At 38.6% G+C, this 26,778-nt stretch overlaps 1 protein-coding gene across 1 annotated transcript in view; it reads left to right on the plus strand.

The window, feature by feature from the left end:
* LIFR (LIF receptor subunit alpha) overlaps positions 1-26,778 on the plus strand; it is a 1,345,198-nt gene that overhangs the window by 429,799 nt on the left and 888,621 nt on the right. The window contains exon 4 of the mRNA XM_044076229.1: positions 11,704-11,821. Within this exon, the coding sequence (XP_043932164.1) occupies positions 11,704-11,821 (118 nt within the window). The remainder of the gene's footprint in view (positions 1-11,703; positions 11,822-26,778) is intronic.

The following is a 26,778-nucleotide window of genomic DNA, read 5'->3' on the forward strand; positions in this document are numbered from 1 at the left end:
AGAGCCCACTCCACTTGAGCCACTGCAGACATCATAGCCTTCCTTAGAAGAGTAACCTTACAGGCTATTCTAGAAGTTACAACTTGGATTTCTAGTCACACATTCTGTAGGTATTTCAGTCCAGGTATAGCCTGTAGGGCCAGGACAGGATTTGCATGTGTTGTTCTGCAGGGCCCTACCTCTTGATTGCATGTCTCCAGCCATCCTGTTTCTGTATGCTTTGAGAATCTACCCAAAAGTGAGGATTGCAACAGTGAGTTCTCTGATGACCGTAGTAGAGTTGTGCTAAGAGGTTACTGTAAATGTAGTTAGCTGTTGCTGTCCTCCTATCTACCCCATCTCCCTTCTTTCTTCTCAGTTCTCCTATACTCCTTTCATCTGGGGTTGGAGTGTCACCCTAGTCTTGTTATCTGCACCCTCCCCCTCACTTCCGTACCATCCCCCCCTTCCCTCTTTTACCTGTATGCACTAACCAAAGAGGGAAGTTAGGGTCCTCTTGGGTTGTCTTGGAGTAGAGGGTTGTTATAATCTGACCCACTTGGGCTTTGTTTGGCATAGAGAGCTTCTGTCTGAGTTAAGCCGGGGAAGAAAGATCTAAAAATTGTGTCAGGTGATGCACCTCTTCTATACCGCCAGTGCTGTTGTGTATTGGTGGGGAAATGTCATACAAGGTCCCGGGGTAAGGTAAGAGCTCTGGAAGTTTGGACAGCTAGTTGGGGTACATGAAGGCAGGAATCCTAGAAGTGATGAGAACATCTCCATTTATGGTTAAGTTGATAAAACGAATGTACAATACACACACAAACATTTTTTATTCATTTGTGGTTCAGCTATGTTTTTGAGACAGAAGAGCATGCCCACAATTCCTCTACACCTAATTTTCTGATATACATTAGCATCTGGCACTTCTTTTCCTTAATGGCTCACGTGCCGCATAGCTTATACCCTCCAGGCTGCTCTGCTATATCAGTATTTTCTAAGATGCTTACTGGATTAAAGACCATCTCTCTCCATTAAGTTAATGTATTTCATGCCTTAAATAAGAATTTGAAGGTCAGTTTATTATATGTGGATTTGTGCAGTGCCTTTCATTCTGTTGATTGTAAGCTAAACTACTCAAATGGGGTTTGTCCAGCCAGGTCATAGCAAGGGAGTCTCACTGGTTAGCCATCAAGGAATGGTCTGTGAAGTACATGAGGCACTGGTGAAACTAGTGTAGTGTCAAGCAGTGTTTCAAAAGATTCTTTGGTCCCTATTTAACATATATGTGTCTGTATAACTGACATCAAACTACAGTGATATCCAGTTATGCTGACAACATTTGTGTATCCTTGTTTTGGTCAGTATAACTGTCAATGCACTGTAGTCTGTAAAATTCAGCATTTCTTTCTGTGGGACTGGTTTTGTGAAGCTGTCCAGCTAAAACAGGAATCGGGTATAGCAGAGGTCTGAATAAATGGACTAATCTGTAGGTCTTATTAGCAAAAGGGATGCAGCAAGTTAACACTAAAGTTATGCTGATGGGTACAACTGGGTGACCTGTGTATGAGTAAGAGTAAGTGCAAGCTCATTGTATGCCAATAAATTTCCGGGACTAGATGTAGATTTGAATATTAAAAGCAAGATGAACTTCCTGAAAAATGTTTTATACGTGCCTTTTTACACAAATTTAGTGGGAATGTAATGCTTTATTATGCAAGCATAGTGATTAAGTTATTTTAGTGACATCTGTTTAGGTGCTTTTCTGTTTATGCTTGATTATCTGGCACTTGAACTCGGTTTTGATAAAAGTCTTCTATGACAGAAGCACTTAACTGTTACCTTATGGAAGTAATAAGACATCTGCATCCACATTAGTGTATTGGTTGGTTGATGTCATTTTTGCACTTGTATACACTTGCCTAGTGAGTGTTTTGGTTGCCTGGTTTTAGACCCGGTGTCCTGCTATTTGTCAGACATCATCATAGTCCTCTTTCATAATCATTTTGTTGCTATACAAAGTATTTAATGGTGATACAGACTCCTGGTGAATATCACAATAAAAAGTACAGAGAAGACTAAGTGAACTCCATTAGCAGAATTTACACTGGATGTCACCTACAGCTTCTAAAAGACTTCAGCAGGCTAACTAGCAAAACTACTTTTAACATATTTGTGTGGTTAGAGAAGGCAGCAAAGTTGTGCAGTACAGTTACTTCATACTCAGCATCTCTGTTAAAAGGATGCAGGTTATTTTGCACACACTGTAAGACAGAATGGAAACCAGGAACTGAGTATAAAAGCTGGAGTGACTGTCAGATAAGCATATTAGCTGAAATATTTAAAACACAGATGCCTTGTTAAATAGAAGTGTTTAGATACACACAGTTTTATATCTTCTGCAAACATGCTTAGTTATATTTTTGAAAACTGCAGCTGTGTCCAGCACTTCTGCCAATTTCCTTTTATTATTGATACGTGTGCATGCTTTCCTTTTCCATAAACTATTTTCATCTTCCTGTTTGCTTTTTTGTAGCAGTTTACACATTTTACAAAATAAGATGTTCAATCTGTTTATCTTTTTTCCCTTATTTACACTGCACCCATTATTTTGATTAAATTTGAGTGCAGTATTGTGCTGATGCCTGTGAAGTAGGAGTACACACACACAAAACACACGTATTCCGTGTCCCCCCCTCACTGCATACGTAACTGGCTATGATGAAATACCGATGATGCTTCAAGTCCTGCTGCAGTGATGTTCCACTGATTTTTTTAGCAGTGCTCTCTGCCTTCTTTCTTCTGTGCCATTGACAACTCTCCCTGGTACAGTAGTCCTTTTGAAATCCTCTCTTGCAGCAGAGATATGAACTGCTACAGATCTCTTGTGCATTGAATAGTCTCTGGTGTCTGTCAAGAGTGGAGAATGCAGCAGGAGGCCACTTGTGTTAGGAACAAGTAGACCTGATTGTGGAACTAGGCTTTCCATTTATCTAGCTCCTGATTGGCCATCTTTACACTGGGAATTATAGTCCATATGTATGATTGGCTGTTTAAAGTGATATACTCATCATTTTTACAGAAAACTGGACTCTGATGGGAAACAGCAGCCACTGCCTTAGTGACGAGATGTGTCACAAGTGAATGCTGAATTTTTTGCACCAGTTGTTTGATATGCTGCCAAATACAAGTGGTTACATGAATCGGAGTCCAGGGAGCTTAGGGCTTAGAAACGCTGTTTATTGTAGTTTAACTGTCATTTTTAACATGGTACAAATACATGCCACATTCTAAGAGACACATTTGCCTTAGTTTCAGGCATGCATCTGTACTGTTCTTGATAAACAGATTTAAAGATTGTAATGACCATGTTTGTTACATGAGTGTATGGAACATTTCTGTTCAGAAGAGTACTCTACACAACCTGCAGAGCAATTCAACTTTTCTGCCAGTTATGCTTCTCTGTGAAGCAGTGAGTTGAGTATTGTAGATCATGTGCTACAAAATAATCATTTTTATGATGTGTAAAATAAAAGATTTTGAAGGTTGATCAGAAACATGAAAATGAAATGTTTGTCAGTACTGTTGAAGAGAAGATATGACCTGCATAGGCTAAAAATGCATGCGTTAGTGAGATAAGGAGAGCAAGCCAGATGGTTCTTAAGAAATGCTGAGAAATTAATAAGCAAAATGTTGAATCTGCCCTAGATATAGTTGCAGAGTATAATAAGTTGTGTGAAGGTACTGAACAGATTGATGGGTGCACATTGTTAACCTATCTAGATACTGGGTGGTGTCACTGGGTCAAAAAGCTATTGGCATGGGAATATAAAAATAAGTACAACATCTCTTTTCAAGCCATAGCTCTAACATACAATTATTTTAATATCTTGAGTTGTTTAACTCGTAAGAAGCTAGAAATCATAAAACTAATTGACAAAGTTAAAAACAAAGGGTACAGGACCATAGTAATATTCCGCACAACTATGCTGTGGTATTTAAAGACCAATGAAGTTTTACTTGAATACTGTTAAAATAAAACCTAACGCCTTGCCAGTTGTACATATTCTTAGGAAAATAGCTGTGATTACCATGAGTAAATTAGAGCAGGAATTAAAGCAAATGAAAAATTTAAGTATTAAGAAACAACCAATAGAATGGAAGAATAGTACGGTTACTGTTATGAAGCAAAACCAAAATTACAATTGCCATTAGTACTGACCTTCAGTGTCTAACTAAAGTTTCTAAAGAGAGCCTTGCCCATTAATTACAGCTGGAGAAATGGGATGTAAAGCAGGATTTCTGTTGCATAAGTTGAAATGAAGAATGCCCAAACTGTGTGCATTTATTCACTATCAGGAAAGTACAAGTGCCTTAGTTGACGTTCACTGTGTGTTTCATCAGCACTAGCCATATTTCAGAGAATCGTTGTTCAAGTAATAGAGTTGGGAAATGTGATAAACATAACTGATCTGTTTGTATGGGATCAATTACAAGAAGATCATGACAAGATACTGATAAAGCTGCTGAAATGATTAAGCACAATACTTTCAGTTTAAGTAACAGCAAGTATGAAATGAAAGTGAAAGGACCAAAATACATGACTCACATCTTAAACATCAGAAGGCCTGAAGCCAGTTACAGAAGAGGGAAGAACACGTATTTAATCTGTCAGAAGGCTTTCTTACTGTGCGCGTGTATGTATGTAGACATATACTTCACACACATATATCTGTATGTGTATTTACGTATTGCAGGTTGTGCTTGCTCAGTGTATGGTGTTTGAACTGAGTAGCATAGAGGCTGAAAGCTGGACATATCCTCTTAGTTGTAGCTGTTGCATTATGATGTGTGCTAGCAACATATATGTTTTATTCTGAGTGTGAAAGTGAGATAAAATTCAGATCTGTTTGATATTGGGCTGTCTGACATTTGCTGTTAAAGGGAGCAAGATCAAGCCAGCTCACCTGGCAATGTCCTGGTTATAGTTAACTCCATAGCTGGCACACACATGTTCCACTGACTAGGCTGAGCAAACACAGGGTACCGGTCAGTTGCCTTCTCTGGTGCCAGGATATGTAACATCACTAAAGCCCTCAAGTCCTCTGCACCCCAACTACACATATGGCCTTATCATTGCTCACGTGGGAGTGAATGACTTCAGACCTCCTTGGATCATACAGGTACATGATGGAGCTCTCAGTATATGCATCTGGAAAGGAAGTGAAACTAGTATTGAGCAGCATCCTACTGTGACGAAGAATGATGTCACGATACAGACAAAATTAGTTCACTTTAATTATTGGGTTAACTACTGGCGCCATTCCGAGGGAATCCAATACATATCAGCCTGGGATTAGATGGTTGACAACTCCAGCTGGTTTGCTAGAAATGTACTGCTTCTCCCTCCTTATAGCTTCAGTATATTGGCTAAGACTTTTTATTCCCCGATAGTGCCTTTTTTTAAGGCAAGGTCAGACGCCTCAAATTATCCACATAACAAAGCACAATCAAAATCAAGTAAAAGTAACACTGATTAATGCTGCAGAAACTAAACAAAAAGTTTGCAGACATTTCTAACCCATGAAAATTTTGATATGTACGTAGTTGCTGAAACACTGTTTCAAGAACAGTGAAAGCACCCCCGCTGTGAAGAGTTTTGATGTCTACCACTTCAAACCAAATGTCGAATTAGACATTGTAGCTGGGGGGGGGGGGGGTATCTGTGTTCTTAAGAAACCATTTCACCTTTAGACTTCTAATGCATGGCAATGACTCAGAACCCCTCCACATTCTTCTTATTATTAAAAAAAAAAAAAAACAGTACCACATAATAGCCAGCTACCATGCCCCTCTGTGACCCCAGCAGACCATTAGGCATATCTTAAACTTTCATCCTTCTTCAAAGAACCAAATACTGTCCTCTTGGGTGACTTCACCTATTCTTCCTTTAACTGGGAACCTGTATCAACGCAAACAAGTTTGCACAAAGATTCATGGATTTCATTAATTCCATCTCCTTGGACCAAGTAGTCCAAATCCCAGTGAGAGGATCAAAAATATTAGACCTGGTCTTCACAAATACAGCACCTCTGTGCTCAGGGCCCACAGATACTAAATCAGTGGCAAGTCTGACCATCAAGCAGTAAAATTCACACTTGGTATGAGACCTGAGTCACCTCAAAATCCTTCCATCCTCAGCGACTACTCTAAGGCAAATCTACTTCAGCTAACTGATGACCTGAAGAAATTCAAACATCTTCCTCACCTAGATGACCCTGCTTCACATGCTACAATTTTCACAGATAAATTCTTCGCCCACCTCCAAGCATTGAGGGTTTGGTCCCTATAATACTTAAATATTTTGCAAAATTTAAGAACAAATCTATTTGGCAGAACCCTTGTGTCATCAAACTGTGCAATAAGAGGAAGACATTCCTAGCCTATAAAAGCAGACTTAACACCTCATCACATAGAGAAGAACTCAAAGTAATCAGCAAAGAACTTGGAAACAAAATCAGTGCACTCAATAGCAAGCATGAATTATCGAATCACCACCCATGCTCAGGATAACCGTAATACCCTCTTCATGCTTGGTGTAAATATGAAGTAACATCACTTATTCATCCCCAAACATCAGAACCATGGCCTTAAGCTCAATGCCAAAAAATGCATTGTCATCCCCTTTGGGGAAAACCCGGTTACCATAAATTACCACATTGATGGTAATCCAGTGAATACAGAAGACGTTATAAGAGATCTGGGAATGCAGGTTGACAGCAACCTCTCTTTTGATCACCACATTGCCACTGTGGTCAGAAAGTCTTTCTATGTGGCAAATCTCATTACTAAGGGTTCTGCATCCAGGAAGAAAGACGTCATTGTCTCCCTCTACTCTTCCGTCATTAGGCCAATCATTGAGTACAATGCCCCATTTGGCATGTACCTCACTAGACACCTGCAAAAACTGGAGAGGCCACACAAGTACCTCACAAAAAGGATCCTAGGCCTTAAACACTTGTCTTATAAGGACAGATTCAAAAAACTCCAACTATTCTCTGTCTCATATCGCCTACTTAGAGGTGATCTCTGCTTGACTTACAAAGCCATGTCTGACCCAGCTCTGTTAGAAATGCTACATGTAAAGAAATCCCAATCCTTCCACATCACACGCCCCAGAGACCTCAACCTCATTGCCACAATTAACAGAACATGCTGGAGGGACAGAGACTGCCCATGCTATGGAACAGACTTCCCATACATGTCAAGCAGAGCACCTCGCTGACCCTCTTCAAGAGAAATCTTGATGAGTGGATGGGAAATGGAAAATTCACCCCGGGGATAACACCAGTGGCTCTACTCAACAGAGGCACTGGGAACAAAGGTCGGGTGGCACTATGCCTGGGTAATCCTATGGCTAGGCTTGTGAAGGCCCCCAGGGCCATTAGCCTAGTACACACCTCTGAACCTATAAGACATTGCCAACATATTAGCAGACATATTCAGCTCCAGCTTGTCCCTGATATTACTCACAGAATCATAGCATGCCTTTGCCACCCTCTGCCCCTCCATATCACCTTTGAACAAGCCCTAAGCACTCTCTCCAAAGCTAAAAACACCAACTCAATGTGCCTTGACAGTGCACTAGATTGTTATCCTTTCAGCGGCAAACACTGCTCAACTGACACATGATTACATCTGTTCAGTCTCAGCCTTTCCACTGGATTTGTGCCAAAAGTATGGAGAACTGCCATAGTTGTACCATTCTGTCAAGAAGAACCTATGACTGACTTGGGTAACTACAGACTTATCGGCCTTACCAGTCTTAACTCTAAGGCATCACTATGGACACCATCTTCAAACCTTTGGACTTTAACCAATTTGTTTTTTATAAAGCGGATCCTACAGCTTAAACCTGGTGGACTTTTTTGAGTAAGTCAGTAAGGCATTAGGCTTGGGTAAATTGGTTCACACAACATACCTGGATTTGGGCAAAGCAGTCAATACCATGCCACACTTGGACACCATCGATAAGCTAGTTCACTTAAGTGTAAACCCCTGTGTTATCTGTTGGATAAAAAAAAAAAAACTGTCTCACTGACAGAACCCAGTCTTTTAGAGTTGCAAGCTCATTCTCATCTAAGAGCAGTTAGCAGAGGTGTTCCTTAGGGGTTGACCCAGGAAACGCTTCTATTTGTTTTTACTTCTCTGAAGTTAAAGCAGCAAAGACCTTTGGCTGATGAAGTTTGACAATGACTGCAAACTCGGAGCTGATATTAATGCCCAAATGATCTATGTAGATTTAACTCATGATACCAAGTGGTGTGCTTGGACCACAGCCTCAAATTAAATGACAAAAAATGTGGCATTGTGTCCTTTGACATACCTTGGCACTCCTGTTCCTGTCTTGTAGACAAAATTCCCCCTAGAAAATTGACTCTGTCTTTAGGGACTTGGCCACCTTCACTGACAGTGAACTATCTTTGATCACTATGTGACCACTCTTAGGAACTTATTTTTATATCTAGACTTATCATCAGGAATATATTGTCTTGGTCGAAGGAAGTCACCCCCGCCAGATCAATAATTTGGAATCCATTTGGCTAGGCATATGACCAAGTTTGAGAGAATGCAACATTACCAAAGAAATTATGGGTTTCTCTTCCTTGAGTTACTTGACCACCTTAAAACCTTCGCACTCTTTTCTGTTTTCTGTCAGCTATCAAGGGGATATCACTGCCATGCCTACAAAGCCAATAAAGATCCTGTCCTTTGTAACCTCTTACACGTCTGTTAAACTAATATTGATCTAAACGTCAGCTCAAGAGATCTAAGCTTCTACCAAAACATGAGTAGGCCCTGTTGGCTGGAAAGATATCTTTCATAGAGAATACCTCTTTTATGGAACAAACATCCCTTTGAGGTTAAGCAGAGTAGCTCTGGGACCCTTTTTAAGCATCATGTGCATGACTGGATGGGTAATCGCAAGTGCACCCCTGTCCTGGCCTCTCTGGCTCCTATAGAAAGGGGACAAAATAATTCAGGGCTGGTATTAATTTATCCCTTAGTAAAATGGTGGGGTCATCATCTAGGCTATAAAATGGTCCATTGGAAAAACTGGCTAGTATGAACCTGTCAGAAGATGAAATCCCAACAGATACCCACTGCTAAAAGCCAGCCTGCATATTGTCTGATGGGGTGAGAGCATACCTGTCCATACCTGTTGTATCTTTTACCTCCACATTCTGTGGGACTTGCTTATTGGGTTATAACGGTGAAAGATTTCATGCTGGGCCGATTGAATCTATACTACCCACTTGTTTTCTTTGACAGTGGAGCTAGTCTGTCTAAATGTGGAAAACATGTTTAAAGTTTAATGCAAATACATGTTGACTTTTTTTTTTATTATTACTTCTGTGGTATTTTTCCAGTGGTAACCTGACATTGCTGTGTTACCGGGAGTCCCCTACTCTACACAGGCTGTATTATGAGGATTGTCCACCTGGACTGATGTAGTTCTTGATGAGGATGGTGAGCCCAGAAAAGGAGATCTGCCTAACAAAGTAGGACCGTTGAAGATAGGCTAGGCTTTGGATGCAGTATCATATTGAATGCTACACTGGATATTTTTGTGGTAATGGCTTAAACAATCCTTACTGCAGTCAACGGTGTGCATGAGACTTGCAGAGTTTATTTATTATTATTTATTTATTTGCCATTTGTTAACTGGGTTAGTGCAACTGAGCCGATGGCCCATTTTCAGTGGAGACCCGAGGAGAAAAGCTCCAGAAATACAAAGTTTACAATACATTATATATATGAATTTAACATTGTACAATAAGAAGGATAAAAAAAGGAAGAAATGTAGTATAGGTGGAATGTTGTATTAACAGCTTGGTTCAACATCTTTGTGCTAAAATTCTCAGTTGACTGTTAATTATACATTGGTAGTAGCAAAATGGGTTCAAAATGTATACATAGTAGAGTTTGAGCTATTTTGACTGACTTGTAGTACTAAACTTCCCTGATTGTTGATGGTGTGAGATGTTTAGAGGATATTGTTTAAGACTTTGACAGGCTAAAGGACAAAAAATATTTGGTAGACTTTGTGACAAGTATAGGTGCTTGAGTTCATGGGGGATTATGGCAAGAACAGGTTTTGGAGTTCAGGAGGTAGTTTTTAGTTTTGGATTTGAAACGAGTGGTACTTGTGATGTTGCGTGTGTAAGGGGGAAGCCTGTTCCAGGTGTGGGAGACAGAGTGTTTATACAAGAGTTTGCTGATGTTTTTGTTAGGTTTGTAGATATCTAGTAGGTTCTGGTCTGAGCTATGGAGAGGGCGAACTGGATTGTAGCGAGATACTAATGAAGAGTGAGGGGCAGGCCAAGCATTTATTTAGCAGGGAGTGTGTGAATTTTAGCTGTGAGAGAGGTAGTAGTTGAGGGAATTCAAGCCATTGGAGTTGGTTTAAGGCAACGCAATGATGAGATTTGTAAGGTAGGTTACTGACAAATCTAGCTATGCTGTTGTAGGCCTGTTCAAGTTTGGATAGGAGTGATGACTGTAGATGGGTAAGGATAGAAGAGGCATAGAGAAGGGAAGGGAGGAGAAAGGCTTGAGCAAGAGAAACTCTGGATTTGGGAGCTAGGAATATTTTATTTCTGTAAAGGAGGCTTAGTTTTTGGTTAGTTTTTTTGATACAGTGTTTTATATGGATGTCGAATTTTAGCGGGTCGTCAATTATAGTTCCTAGTAATTTGGTGTGGGGATCGGCTGTTGGGGAGTTGGGCTTGAGATGCGTGCTTCTGTTCATGCGCCAAGTCTGTATATAGAGCAGAGTGCTGCTTTGCATTTGGAGAGCTCTGTTCGGTCCTGAAATTCTGGATCGCCCATCCATAATCTACTAGCAGTCTCCATTGCAGAGGTCATGCTGCTTTCCTCCTCCCAGGATAGGCAAGCCAGCATTGGAAGCTTACTTCCGCTCTCCCTTGCCAGCTGTCCCCCAGTACTTTCACTGATAATCAGTCTTGGGTCATCCGAGTCGGTCAGGGCTCCATCCCTCTTTGCCATGGAACCGGCCTAGTGCAGTCACTTATTAAAGTCACAGACATGTTTTTCCTGTCAAACATGTGGGGTTCCTATTACATCATCAAAAATTCAGTTCAGCGAATGGCACTTTCGGTGCACTTACATCGAACATGCCATTTATTGAACTGTTCATAGTGAGATTGTGATACAGTGAAGTTTGGAAAATTTGCCCTTTCCTCACTGTAGTGGAATCTCAGAATTACTATATATATTTAGCGGGGGTGTGGGCGGAATTTGATGTACAGCATTTTCACTGAAATGTTCATTCAAGAGAGTTTTTTCTGATGTAATATAGACCCAAACAGGCACAGTATGTTCATGTTCTATACACAGAATTAAGGTGCAAGTGCTTTAATAATGTACTAGAAGGCAGTTGAACTCTAGGAACATCTTTATTGAGATTTTATATCATTCTTTTGCAAAAATATGCATATAGATGGGTAGTCATGTGTGATTCAAACCATGTTGTCATTGTAGTGTCTAATTATTAAGTATATTTTTCCTCAGCACCACATGGACAAAGACATGCATAGAAACTTTCAAGCAAGTACCAGTAATGCATGCTGCAACTAAAATTAGATAACTGGCATTTGGTGATTGAGAGCTTGTCAGTAATTTGCTTTTTGTATGATTTAGATCCTCCAGAGAAACCCACAGATTTGCATTGCCTTTCGCATGATCTAACTAAAATGAACTGCGGTTGGAATGCTGGCTCAGATTCAAACCTTGAAATAGTTTATGAGGTCTGCACTGGGTATGTATAATATTTTATGCATTTTTTTTTGTTATTGTGAACAGTATTCTTTTCGTATAAATCCTTATCCCTTTTTCAATGCCATTTGTGATTATCATAGCTGTCATTCTCTGCTAACCATTTTGCACAACCCCCTTCTTCTCCATTAACTCCACTTTTCCCTCTTACGTCTCATCATTTCCCCTTCTCCCTAGTCGTGTTCTTTTCCTAACCTGCTCCACCTCCCTTTCTTCATTACCTCTCTTTTCCCTCCTTGCCCCAGAATATTTCCTTGGCTTTTTTCTTTTATCCTCAGTCTTTATTATTTTATTTTGTTTCAGCTCACATGCTCATCTGCTTTCTTTAACTGGTTTTCAAGACTAACATTCCGCAAGGTTACTTCAAATTCAGCTTCATCTTCACATTTATTATAGTGCTTATTGCTTAAGTAAAGGGAAGTAAATGAAAACAGTAATTTTATTTTAGTTGAATTTGTTAACAAGGTTATAGCACTGATCACAAATCACAGATTTCATTCTCAGCCCTGGGAAAGGTTAAGCAGTAAAGTTAAAGTATATAATGCAGACAGAATGTCAGTGTAATGCCATGGGTACAGCAAGGATAGAGTAATGTAACAGCAAGGTAGGTTAACTTAAGCACCCTGCATGACACATTCTTTACATTATACAGTTTTAAGTTATTTTGAGGTTGTTGTGTCTTTCGGCTTATCCCGGTTAGGGGTCACCACAGCGGAACTCCGGTCCGCTAATGTTTGGTAGTGGATTTTTACATGCCGAGGTACCAGCCCTGACGCACAACCTTCAATGAAGGCATGCCCATTCACGCATGCCTCCACACAGAAGACACTCTAGCTGAGAATCGAACGGGACGTCTTGCTGTGAGGTGACAACGCTACCGCAGCACCACTGCACTCTAAATAAATTACAGCAAAATACAGGGGTATTTAAAAGTAACATATTGCAACAAAATATAGAATTGTCTAATAGTAAGCACTTTAAACAAGACTAAACATCTGACAGGTAGTCTGCAAAATAATGCCTCTCAGGGCAGACAGAAAAAATGAGATTGATTACCTCTGCCTGTCTGTCCTCATCCCATTAATATAGTGCCACCTTCTAACAACATTTTTTTTCTTCATGATGAATCATTATGCCTTGTTGTGTTTTTTTTGGATCTCATTTTAGAGTATCAACTTTCTGTAAAGTTGAACTTCATATGTTTGAACTCTTATAATCTACTTTATTGAAAGTCAAACAATTTGTACTAACACTGCAGTACTGGGGAATAGAGGATTTACCCTTTTCGCATTGTAGGGTAATCTTGGAGTTGGTATACATAATTAGCAGGGGTATAGGGGAGCTTGGCCCCTGCCAAATCACAGTTTTTTGTCTTGTAGTTTTTGACATTCCGTAAAGTTGGTCATATGGGTTTAACCATATGCAGTTCAACTTTACGGAAAGTTGATATCCTTAATGGGACCCATTCTGCTTGCTATGACTTATGACTGATTTATGTAACTGAATGATAGCTGATTGATTTCTAATGTTATGCCATCCAGTGTTGTTGTTTGTCCTAATATTCTTGACCTTCTGGAGCATTCCTGACTTGGCTTCTGCTGAAAATGAGCTCTGCTTATTCGTACTATCTTGGAAAACAAATAATACTAAAACAAATCCTAACAGGGACACTGAAAGTTTACTGTTGCAGAACAAAGACATAGCTGTCATGCTTATAGCTTATGTTTGGGGATGGGGGTTGTCATACAGGTTGGGGGTTGGCATATTGGTTAAATTGTTGACTCCACTGACACAGGGTACATACTGCAACATCCTACATGGGGGTCATACTCAAACAAATGATTGGTGCCAAAGTCATGGCCTTAAACTCAATGTGGTAAAATGTATTATCATGCTGATAAGCCAAATGTGAAGCGCAGTGCTGAAAACAAACTAGTAAACAGACCAAGCACTGTGAAGAGGACGAAGTGCACCGGACAACCTTTCTTCCAACAAACAGCTTTATTATACGTAAACAAACCAAATCACACGTATTTCGTCTCGTATAAGACTTCATCAGACAAAAACATGACAAACAACCCTTTATATATGCTGACCTCTTCATTGAAATTTAAAATACCCAATAAAAATCTAGCATTCCTCATGAATAATAAATGAATATAAAAATATATGCCTATACTGAGTAGCAAATAGGTGTTACATTGAACAAGTAAAATAACATATTATGTTCTTATTTACAAAATAGAAAATATAAAATGTATATGTATGCCACTTATGTGTAAACAAATCATGAAACCAATATTTTGATAAGTGTGCACAAATAAAACAAATAAATGGCTACCATTGTTTAAAAATAAAGACTTTTTTTATGTATATTGACTTGTTTATATTAAATTCCCTAACAATACTTCCATCTAGTGGTCAAAAACTAGTTGTGCATTGAATTTCCATCCTAGATGTTCTTCTCTGTGAAGGAGAAATATGCCAATGATCAATAAGGTATAAATATATGTATAAAAAAATATGTATAAAAAAATATATCTATATGTGAATATATAAATGAATGCATACACATAGGCGTGACATGTGCAACTAAATATGAAAGTTAAAAATGTAACTCTAAAAACTGTACCTCCTTTCAACAAATGTATGTAAAATATATAAAAAACTATATGTATATATAAAAAATCCATATGTGTATAAAAACGTGTGTATAAAAACATAGTAAATAGTCTAAAATTCATATCAAATTTTGTACGAAATACACGAACTCAACGTGTACCATTTAATGAATATATAAATATGTATATATGAGAATAAATATGAATGAAATATATGTGAAATTAATTTTCCTTGAAGTATATATAGTACAAATGCAATGGAAGGAAGAATGAAAAAAGGATGATGAAAAATAATGATGAGAAATAGTTGTTACAATTTAGCTGCCCTTAATTTCAAAACTGGAGCAAGGGAGACATTGTCATTCAACCCAGGGAATTTATTTGCCTCCAAAATTATTTGCCAAAATAATTCCCTATATTCTATCTGGGTCTCCTAAAGGCCCCCTCTTTCATCCTTCGCTACCTCTTCTAGAATAAAAAACTTGTATTTTGCCAAAGGGCAAATTGTCAAATGTTTATATAGTGCATTGTGTTCATTCTTCTTTTTAATGTCATTCAAATGTTCATAAATCCTTCTTTTAATTTTTCTCTCGGTCTTACCAACATAGAAGGCCGAGCAAATCTCGCATAAAGCAATATATACCACTCCAAAAGAATTACAATTGCTGTATGTTTTACTAACAATGTCCTTTTCTCTAACTTGAACAAAAATTTTTTGTGTGTTGATCTTAAAGGAACATTGTGAACACATTCCGCAGGAATATGTCCCCTTAATTTTGTTGCTTTTCTTATTTTCCCTCTTTTGGACTGTTAGCCAATCGTTGATATTACGTCCTTTTCTAAAAATGACACTAAAGGAATCCATCGACTTGTTGAAACCCAGATCTGTAATTGTAAGAAATTTGTCCCATTCTTTGAAAAACACATGTTTTATAATACCAGCATCACCACTATATTGGGTTACAAAAGAATGGGAATATATGTTATCTGTATTCTTATTTTCTAGTGACCCTGATGCTTGGACATTAGCAACCATAGAATAATTTAGATAGCTTAATATAGGTGCAAATCTGTCTTTTTCTCCCTCTTACAACATCTGATTTAATACTATTGCACAAATCTAAAGGGTAGCCTCTATCCAGGAACATATTGACCAAAAAGTCAATTTCATCACTAAAATCTTGGTTATCAGACGTCATTCTAGAAATCCTCACCATTTGGCCTTTTACAATGCTCTTCTTTTGATGTAAAGGGTGTGCACTATTGTAATGTAAATAGGAATTGGAAAAGGTTTTTTTCCTATATACTTTTGACTTCAAGTGGTCTCCTTCTTTTTCTAATAAAATGTCTAAATAATTTATACTGTTTTCGTTAATGTTATGAGTAAATTTTAAAAAAGTGGTGGTCTGATTGATATATTGTATAAAATCATCTAGCCTGTCTGGACCATCATTCCAAAATATAATAATATCATCCAGGAAGCGTTTATATAGGACCCAACAATCTTTGTAAATCCCATTGTAAATAAATTTGTCTTCCCATGTGTTCAAAACCATGTTGGCATATATAGGAGCACACCTTGCTCCCATGGCCACACCACTTTTTTGGTGAAAATATTCTCCTTGGAAAAATAAATAATTGTGTTTCAAAACTAATTCCATAAGGTTGACACACACAAGAATCTCATCGTCAGTTAATGTTTGGTAAGACCTAATAGCTTCTTCAAACCAAATCCATTCCTGTGTCATGGGGTATTGAACCAAACAGGTCGATGACATCTATAGTTACAAAAGTGATGTCCTTCACAGTAGTAATATTTTTCAATTTTCCCAAAAAATCCCATGAATCTTTGATGTATGAGGTACCCCTGAACATAATGTCCTTTAACTTAGTGTCTATGTATTTGGCCGAAGGAGAAATAGCAGAACCTTCTGCGGCCATTATAGGACGTAGAGGGGGGTCACTACAATCTTTATGTACTTTGGGAATCCCAAAAATAGAAGGGATTTTTGGTTTACTGTTATATAAAAATTCGAACATGTTGTAATTAATGAGTTTATCCAAAAATAAATCATATAAAGTAGTGTAGATCCTTTTGTAACCAATATTGATCTCGTTAATAGAGGTATTATCATATTTAGACTCGTCTAATAAAATATTAAACATTTTGCCTTCATACATGATGGAACTCATGATTCTCAAATTTGTATCTTCTTTTAAACTCTTGAGCAGTGAAAACTCCTCAGCTGTAAGATTTGGGGCAAAATGGTGAGTTTTAACTCCCTTTCTTAATTCATTTTCAATAATTCTTTCAAAATTTTTAAGTTGTGGGTGTAAAGGAGGGTTCCATGTACTTTTTTTCTTTAATTCATCAGAATGACATATTTCTCCTAAAGTACTCCCACAAACTACCTCAAGGTTCATTTTTCTCAAAAACATTTTCATGTCAATAATCGTTCTAGTAGTATCGCATTTAGTTTTTGGTACGAAATTGAGTCCCTTGGAGAACAGTTTAAAATTTAAATCATCAATTTCCAGTTCTGTATAATTAAAAATGTTAAAATTCTTGTATTTGGCACATGTACAAATAACTGAAGTTTCGCCCATATGTTGGATATTAGTATCCAAATTGTACATATCCATACTCAAGGTACTCTCATTAAAGGAAGTATCTGCAGGGACAGTAACTAGTATCTTCTCGCTCTGCCCCTCCCCTCTTCCCTCCATCCATTCTTCTGATAATTTTCGTCTCTTTGATTTCTTATCCTTTCTGACCTTCGGAGGGGGGGAAATTCTAAAGGGTCAAAGACATCCTGTACAAAATCAAATCCTGTTTGTCCCACTTCATAATCCTTAACAGTATCATGTCTGTGTGTATCAAAGTTTAAAAATCTTTCATTTTTATAATTAAAAAAATTTTTTGGTTTTGGGTATTGGATACCCTTCTCATATTCATATGTATCCCTTAATATTTTTCTTTTTTTCTTGTCTAAAATTTTTTCACATTTCACATCTATTTCTTTTCTTAAATCTACATATTTCTTTCTCTCTACATCAACAGTAAACAGAAGGTCATTTGTTATTTTCCCATTAACAACATCAATTTGCTTCATAAGACATTCAATATCATCTTCATTGTTTTTAATAATGCTTCTCAAGAGCTCAAAGCCCCATCCATCAAACATGTTAAGCAACTTGTCATAGAACCTAGTGCCTTCTTTCACATTGTTAGGGAATTTGAATATACGTAAACCTTTAGGAACTAATTTCTCTTTAAGGCATTCTTTTAAATATGCATTGTCTATATTCAAAATCCTATACTTGAATAAAAAATTATTGAGCTGATGCAAATGTTCAGCATAAGTAGTACTATTGTCATAGTCAGTGATTGAAATATCTTTAAATGCTATTTTCCGTTTAAGCCAGTCATTGAGAGAAATGTCATTAGTAATAGAACAGTCACCTTGATTTCCAGGCAGCCTCCCCGAATTGTCGTGGTTATTTTGCTCTGGTACAGGACTGCTAACCTGGTTTCCAAGGTTTGGAAAGTTGTTAGCTCCACTAGGACCGGTGTTAGCGACAAAAACGCTGTCTCTGTTCATTGTGTTGCTGATAATCCCTCCATTACTCTCTCCGTGTTTGCATAAGGCGTTCTGGTTCCCTGGAGGTGTCGCGTTACTTCCCTGGTTCACCAGCGTGTTGCAAACGGGAGTAAGCAATGCTACTAGCTGGCTCAGTTGCCCAATAAGTGCCGTGAGTTGATCCCCTTGAGATGTACCAACGCTCAAGCGTATCGGGGAAGCTCTGTCCTCATTCTCCATAACAAACTGATAAGCCAAATGTGAAGCGCAGTGCTGAAAACAAACTAGTAAACAGACCAAGCACTGTGAAGAGGACGAAGTGCACCGGACAAACTTTCTTCCAACAAACAGCTTTATTATACTTAAACAAACCAAATCACACGTATTTCGTCTCTTGTATAAGACTTCATCAGACAAATAAAAACATGACAAACAACCCTTTATGTATGCTGACCTCTTAATTGAAATTTAAAATACCCAATAAAAATCTAGCATTCCTCATGAATAATAAATGAATATAAAATATATGCCTATACTGAGTAGCAAATAGGTGTTACATTGAACAAGTAAAATAAAATATTATGTTCTTATTTACAAAATAGAAAATATAAAATGTATATGTATGCCACTTATGTGTAAATAAATCATGAAACCAATATTTTGATAAGTGTGCACAAATAAAACAAATAAGTGGCTACCATTGTTTGAAAATAAAGACTTTTTTATGTATATTGACTTGTTTATATTAAATTCCCTAACAATACTCCCATCTAGTGGTCAAAAACTAGTTGTGCATTGAATTTCCATCCTAGATGTTCTTCTCTGTGAAGGAAAAATATGCCAATGATCAATAAGGTATAAATATATGTATAAAAAAATATGTATAAAAAAATGTATAAAAAAATATATCTATATGTGAATATATAAATGAATGCATACACATAGGCGTGACATGTGCAACTAAATATGAAAGAGGGGGCCTTTGGGAGACCCAGATAGAATATAGAGAATTATTTTGGCAAATAATTTTGGAGGCAAATAAATTCCCTGGGTTGAATGACAATGTCTCCCTTGCTCCAGTTTTGAAATTAAGGGCAGCTAAATTGTAACAACTATTTCTCATCATTATTTTTCATCATCCTTTTTTCATTCTTCCTTCCATTGCATTTGTACTATATATACTTCAAGGAAAATTAATTTCACATATATTTCATTCATATTTATTCTCATATATACATATTTATATATTCATTAAATGGTACACGTTGAGTTCGTGTATTTCGTACAAAATTTGATATGAATTTTAGACTATTTACTATGTTTTTATACACATACGTTTTTATACACATATGGATTTTTATATATACATATAGTTTTTTAGATATTTTACATACATTTGTTGAAAGGAGGTACAGTTTTTAGAGTTACATTTTTAACTTTCATATTTAGTTGCACATGTCACGCCTATGTGTATGCATTCATTTATATATTCACATATAGATATATTTTTTTATACATATTTTTTTATACATATATTTATACCTTATTGATCATTGGCATATTTCTCCTTCACAGAGAAGAACATCTAGGATGGAAATTCAATGCACAACTAGTTTTTGACCACTAGATGGGAGTATTGTTAGGGAATTTAATATAAACAAGTCAATATACATAAAAAAAGTCTTTATTTTTAAACAATGGTAGCCACTTATTTGTTTTATTTGTGCACACTTATCAAAATATTGGTTTCATGATTTGTTTACACATAAGTGGCATACATATACATTTTATATTTTCTATTTTGTAAATAAGAACATAATATTTTATTTTACTTGTTCAATGTAACACCTATTTGCTACTCAGTATAGGCCTATATTTTTATATTCATTTATTATTCATGAGGAATGCTAGATTTTTATTGGGTATTTTAAATTTCAATTAAGAGGTCAGCATATATGAAGGGTTGTTTGTCATGTTTTTATTTGTCTGATGAAGTCTTATACAAGAGACGAAATACGTGTGATTTGGTTTGTTTACGTATAATAAAGCTGTTTGTTGGAAGAAAGGTTGTCCGGTGCACTTCGTCCTCTTCACAGTGCTTGGTCTGTTTACTAAAATGTATTATCATCCCTTTTGGTAAGAGAGATGTTCCTGCTAACTACCTCATCAGTAACAACACCCTAAGTATGCACTCAGCAGTCAGAGACCTGGGCACACTGGTAGACAGCGACCTTGCCTTTAATCAGCATGTCTCCTCAGTAGTAAGAAGGACATTTTATATTGCTCATCTCATAAGTAAGGGCATTACCTCCCTGTACTTTTCCCTTATCAGGCCAATAATCGAGTACAATGCCCCTTTCGGTATGTACCTTCCCAAGTATCTGCAGCAGTTGGAGAGACCACAAAGCAAGGGCACTGGAACCATTGAGTGAGTCCCCTGCACTTTTTGTCTAGTCCCCGCGGTCAGAGAAAAAAAGGACCGGAAGCCATGCATGCATATTATGGATTTACACCAAACACAACTTAGGCATGAAAGGCAAGATGTTTTGGAAACATGCTGCTGCATCAGGGATCATGCTTCTGGTCAGGCACAGCTTTCAGGTAAGGATATATACCGCTGCGGGGATTATGTTTTGGATATATGGTGCATGAATCGTGTTTCTAGTTGGGGGGATTATCAGTGATATATATATATATATTGTGTGTGTGTGTGTGTGTGTGTGTGTGTGTGTGTGTGTGTGTGTGTGTGTGTGTGTGTGTGTGTGAGAAAATGTCCCAGTTTAGGTATACCTGCTGGTTAGTGTTACTCAGGCTCAAACCCTGTACAAGGAAGTAAGTAGTGTGGGAAGAAATATCCAGGGAATTGTTATGGCTAGGCTTGTATGGGCCCTGGGGCTGATAGCCTAATACCAACCTATGAACCTTAGGTACAAGAAACAAGAGTCCGAATTCTCTACCCGTACCATCACTTGTAATTCAAGGAGCTGAGTGAGGATTTTTCAAGGAGCTGAGAGCTTCAAGGGGAGATAAGTTTACTGCTGTTTATGCCAAGTCTTTTTGCATTATTAGTAGCACAACAGGTAGTGTACTTGCTTTTAATGCAGAAGGCTGTGGGTTCTACTCCCACAGTATGCAGATGGATTGCTAATGCTGTAGTATGCTGTACTTTAAAGGGAGTGGATCCTGCAGTCATGTGAATGTCCTCCTCTGGAGGAGTTACCTCGTAAGTATGAACCTGTTATCAGTTTGCCATCCATTCCCTATTGCAATATTACTAGCTTATCATTTTTTAAATGTAACATGGGCAATTTATTCTTCAAGGGCAACAGACACTTTATATTTAATTGTTTCGTCTACAAATAAAGTTATTTGCTAGCAGCAACCTCTTCTTTAGTTACAGATCCCTTTAATGTGGAATTATTTAGATGGCTTTACTCAGAGATTTTGCATATTTACTGATATTGGTGGATTGTAATAACAGAAGTTTGAGTTGAATTTTTCTGAAATTGGTAGTTTTGTCATTATTGTTCATACATTTTATTTCATTGCTTACTAGAAGACTATTCAAAACTACAAATTTAAAACACATTCTAACAAGTGGTGCTGTATTATACAAGGAATATTTATTTATTTATTTTATTTTATTTATTTAACATTTGTTTACCAGGAAAGTCCAACTTGGAACAAAGCCAATTTTCAGTGGAGGCTCGGGAAGAAACGCTCCAGATGCATGTCTTTGTCTTTGTATAATTTAATACAATCAGGAAGGTGAATCAAAGAATGTTTACATGTATGCTTGGCCCTAAAAATGTGTAAGGAGCCTATGGTTTGAAAACAGCCCAGAGGTTAGCTTAGTCCTACACTGGCCAGATGCAAAATGAATGTGGGTTTTCATGCCCTTTCAATGAATGCGAGTTTCAAGGGAAGAGAAGTATACTGCTCATGCCAAGTCTGTTTTCATTGCAAGACTGTATTGTTTGTTTAGAAAATGGCTCAGTGTTTGTGCCATTTTATTACAATTTCTATAATCACTGTAGAAGTAAATAAGAAAACAGTATGCATGCTGACAGGTTTGAACAATATTTATGGTAACTGAGGAGAAATATCCAAGTAATGGAACACTGGAGTGGCTGGGGAGGTGGCGCCTGCTGGAGCGGCAGGGGGTTACAGACTATCTATTCAAGTAAAACAAAGCTCATCCCTGTTCATATTCAAAAGCAACTTGGATCTAAGGATGGGTAATAGAAAATGCACTCCAGGATTGCCCCCATGCCACTAATGGATAGAAACAGTTCCTAAGTGCTGCATCCCTTACATGGGTCACTTCAAATTATCTATGGTATGGTCACAGTTATTCTCACTAGGGCTAATGTACAATTATCAGCCATGGGATAGGCAAGACCATTCAGGAAGTGTTAATTCAAGAACCAAAAGGGAAATTGGCTAAGCTTAAAATGTCCTCCAAGTGAACCTATGCTGTGGTAGTAAATAGTTTTTAAAAAAATTGCCTCTGTAACCCTCCGTCCCCCCAGTCTACAACAGCTTCTGGCACCTATGCCACAAAGGTTCCTCACAAGGAAAATTCAAGGTCTTCAGCATCTGTCCTATGTGGAGCATCTGAAATCACTGTCACTTTATTCTGTTTCATACAGACTACTCAGAGGTGATCTCTGCCTTGCATATAAGGCAGTCTTTGACCCTGCTTTATTGGAAATGCTTATCTGCAAGTCAAATGGTACACAGGTTACTCGCTCTGAAGGCCTTAACCTTGTATGTGACATTAATAGAACTTGCTGGATAGACAGATTTGTCTCCCAGAGGTTACTACACCTCTGGAACAGATTTTCACTTCATTTCAAGCAGAACCCCTCATTAGCCCTCGTCAAATGCAGTCTAGATAATTAGATGGGTAACCATAAGTTCACCCCAAGAGTTCCACCTTTGTCCCTCTTGGGCAGGGGGAGTAGGTGCTATTTGTGGAAATAAGGGTAAAAATTGGTTAGGCTTGCAAGGGCCCTAAAGTCATTCTAAGGGGATCCAGTATCTGTCTACCTGGGATGACATGATCGACAAGCCACGATGCTTTGCCAGAGATGGCCTGCACCTGTCGCCCCTGGGAATCCGGATACTGGCTAAGGCTCAAGCCACCCCTATAGTGTCTTTTTTAGCCAAGGTTCAAATGACAAATTCACCACCCTAACAGGTACAGGCAAGAAAAATCTGAGGGTTATTGCTACTCAATGCTAAAAGTCTAAACCTCAAAATGCACTCACTCGAGGCACTCCTTAAAATGGAGAACATTGACATCTGTGCAGTGACATAGACCTGGTTCAAGGCTCCAGAGAGTACCCCTGCATTACCAGGCTGTAATTCATACCACACCTTTTGGCCACCTAACCTGGACCGAAACACTAAAGGTGGAGGCGTGTCCATATTTATTAAGGATATCCACACCTCCAGGCTAGTTGCTCAGCATAATGCATCCGAGATTATCCAAGTGCAACTAATTCTGAGCAAGACCGCAATCCAAATTGTAGCTTGCTACAGATTCCCCACCATGCCCCAGGATTCCCACTCCTCATTTCTTAATACGCTGGAAAATATTAGGGTACAGCCTAACATCCTAATAATGGGCGATTTCGACTACCCTACCATTAACTGGGAAAACTACTCATGTACCAACTCTTGTGCTCAACATTTTCTGGAATTCATAAATTCCAATGCCATGGATCAACTTATCCACACCCCCTCCAGGGGCAGCAATATCCTAGACCTGGTTATTACCAACATGGGCAACCGGTGCTCCACACCAGAGGTCAATTTCTTGTTGGTCAGATCCGACCACAAGCTAATCACCCTAGACATCCACATCCCTCCCCTACCCCCCATTAGGGAAACCACAGTAAAAAATTTCTCCAAAGCCAACTTCATGCTTCTTAAGACAGAAGTGGCAAACTTCATGACACCCATGCTGACAGACAATAGAGGTATGACTGCTGAATCCTACACAAATGCACTTTATAAGCACTTACATGAGTGCATGGATCGTGCAATCCCTAACAGAACCAAGATGCTATCCTCCAAAAAAGGAAGCCAATCTGCTGGTCCCCTGCCATAAACAAACTCTACAACAGAAGAAAGAAACTGTTGCAAAGAAGAGTAAAATCCCATGATTGGAGAAACTCCCTGGTCAGCCTCAGTAAGAAGCTGAGATCCCTCATAAAATCCTCCAAAGCTAGTTATGAAAACAAAATCGCCACTGACTCTAAAGACAATCACAAAGCATTCTACAGCTATGTCAAGAATCTCAATGGCAACACTCAGATCTGCTCTGAGTTACAGCACAATGGCACTAAATATACAGAACCAACTGATATTGCCAACATCCTGGCAGATAGGTTCAGTGCTAACTTTACCCCCCTGTCATCCCCTAAAGGGCCCATCTCTATACCAGAAGAATGCAAAGTTCCTGTAATCACGGCTGCATAGGTAAGAAACACAGTATCCAAAGCCAAGAACACAGCATCCATGGGACCTGACGACATCCCAGGCTGTGTTCTGCATGAACTACAGAATTAACTGGCACCCCATTCAATCATAGCCTCGCCTCAGGCTATGTGCCCACTGAATGGCACACAGCGACAGTTATCCCACTCCACAAAGGGGGAGCCACCACAGACCCTGGAAACTTGCACCCCATTAGCCTAACCAGCCTGGTCTGCAAGGCTATGGAACGTATCATCATGGAACTTATAAACAATGACATTGGTAATCTCCAAACTCAGGACCCCACCCAGTTCGGGTTTGTAAAAGGCAGATCATGTCTTCTAAACCTGATAAACTTCTTTGAAGCAGTCACCAAAGCCGTAGATGAGGGTAAGGTGGTTCACACAGCCTATCTAGATCTCGCCAAGGCTTTCGACACCATCCCCCACTCTGGAATTATAGATAAACTCACTAAACTAGGTATAAATCCCTATGTCACAAGATGGGTTGCCAACTGGTTCACTGACAAAACCCACACTGTGAAAGTAGCAGACTCCAAATCCAACTTCAGACCAGTGACAAGTGGAGTATCACAGGGTTCAGTCCTAGGTCCTCTCCTGTTTGGTATCTACTTCTCTGAAGTACAGGCCAACACAGAAGGTCTTTGGCTAATGAAGTTCTCAGATGACTGCAAGCTAGGAGCCATAATCAAAACTCCAAAAGATGTGGACATCCTACAAAAGGGCCTTGCTGAGACAGATGCCTGTTGTCAAAGCCATGGCCTCAAGCTCAGTGCCAAAAAGTGTATTGTCATCCCTTTTGGTAAAAACTCAGTACCCATGAACTACCACATAGGCGGTAGTCTACTTAACACTGAAAGTGTGATAAGAGACCTTGGGACACAGGTGGACAGTAGTCTCTCTTTTGATAATCACATCGCCACAGTAGTCAGGAAATCCTTCTACATGGCACACCTCATCACAAAAGGTTTCTCATCCAGGAAAAAAGAGGTCATTGTTCCCCTCTACTCGTCACTCATTAGACCCATTATAGAGTACAATGCCCCTTTTGGTATGTACCTCACAAAACATCTACAACAACTGGAAAGCCCACAGAAATACCTCACAAAGAGGATTACTGGCCTCAAACAGATGCCCTATGCAGACCGTCTCAAAAAACTGCAGCTTTACTCCGTTGCATATCGCCTACTCAGTGGCGATCTCTGCCTAACACACGAAGCTATGTCAAACCCAGAGCTTTTAGACATGCTCCACTTAAAGAAATCCCAATCCCTACAAGCTACACGGTCTAGGGACCTAAACCTTGTCACCACAATAAACAGAACATGTTGGAGGGATAGATTCCTGTCCCAGAGACTTCCCATACTCTGGAACAAAGTACCTATCTATATCAAACAAAGCTCCTCATTAGCGCTCTTCAAGAAAAATCTTGATGATTGGATGGGAGCTGGGAAATTCACCCCGGGGATCACTTCTGTGGCTCTGCTGGACAGTGGCACAGGAAAATAATTTTCTTGGGTGGCGAAAACCAGGGTACCTTTGGCTAGGCTTATATAGACCCTAGGGCCAGTAGCCTAGTACCTACCTATGAACAGGGGTTGATTCCAACCTTTGAAAGAAAACTGGCTGAGATTAAAATGGCCCAAAAGGGCAGCTAGCCTAGTACCTACCTATGAACCTATATTGCTAAGGCTTCTTTAAGGTATCTAATGTTTAGCTCCTGGAAACTTGTCCATTGATGCTTTTGAGACTCATTGTTGTAGAATTGTTTTGTGTGATTTTCACCTTAAAACCTTTTTAATTTTAGTGTGTGTGTGTGTTTAGAATGTGCAAACATGCAAGTACTTAGTGTCTTGTCACTGTGATATTTGGGGATGAAGAACTTCATCCTCGGCTTTATGATTTGGCGTCCTGTATCATTATAGATTTCTTTGCTCATAGTTTTATATTCTCCTAAACCTTTAACTACTTAATATGTACAAGGAATCAGGTTAGAATCCTCTAATTTGGAATGTTGTGAACCAGAATGTATGCTGGAGTGGTAGTGTATGCTACCTATTGCCTTGAGCTTTTGGGAAAATCCCAACATCACATATTACATGAACTCTTATAGTGTTATTTAAGGTACAGAGTGGCTTCTGTTTTCATTACATTATTTAGTCTACTTTATTTAATTTTTCCTCAGACACTGAAGTGGCTTTGGATAGGTGCTTGCTGGCTGTTATCCTTTGT

The sequence above is a fragment of the Protopterus annectens genome, chromosome 1.part0, assembly GCF_019279795.1.
Source record: "Protopterus annectens isolate FY-2018-M chromosome 1.part0, PAN1.0, whole genome shotgun sequence".
NCBI lineage: Eukaryota > Metazoa > Chordata > Ceratodontiformes > Protopteridae > Protopterus > Protopterus annectens.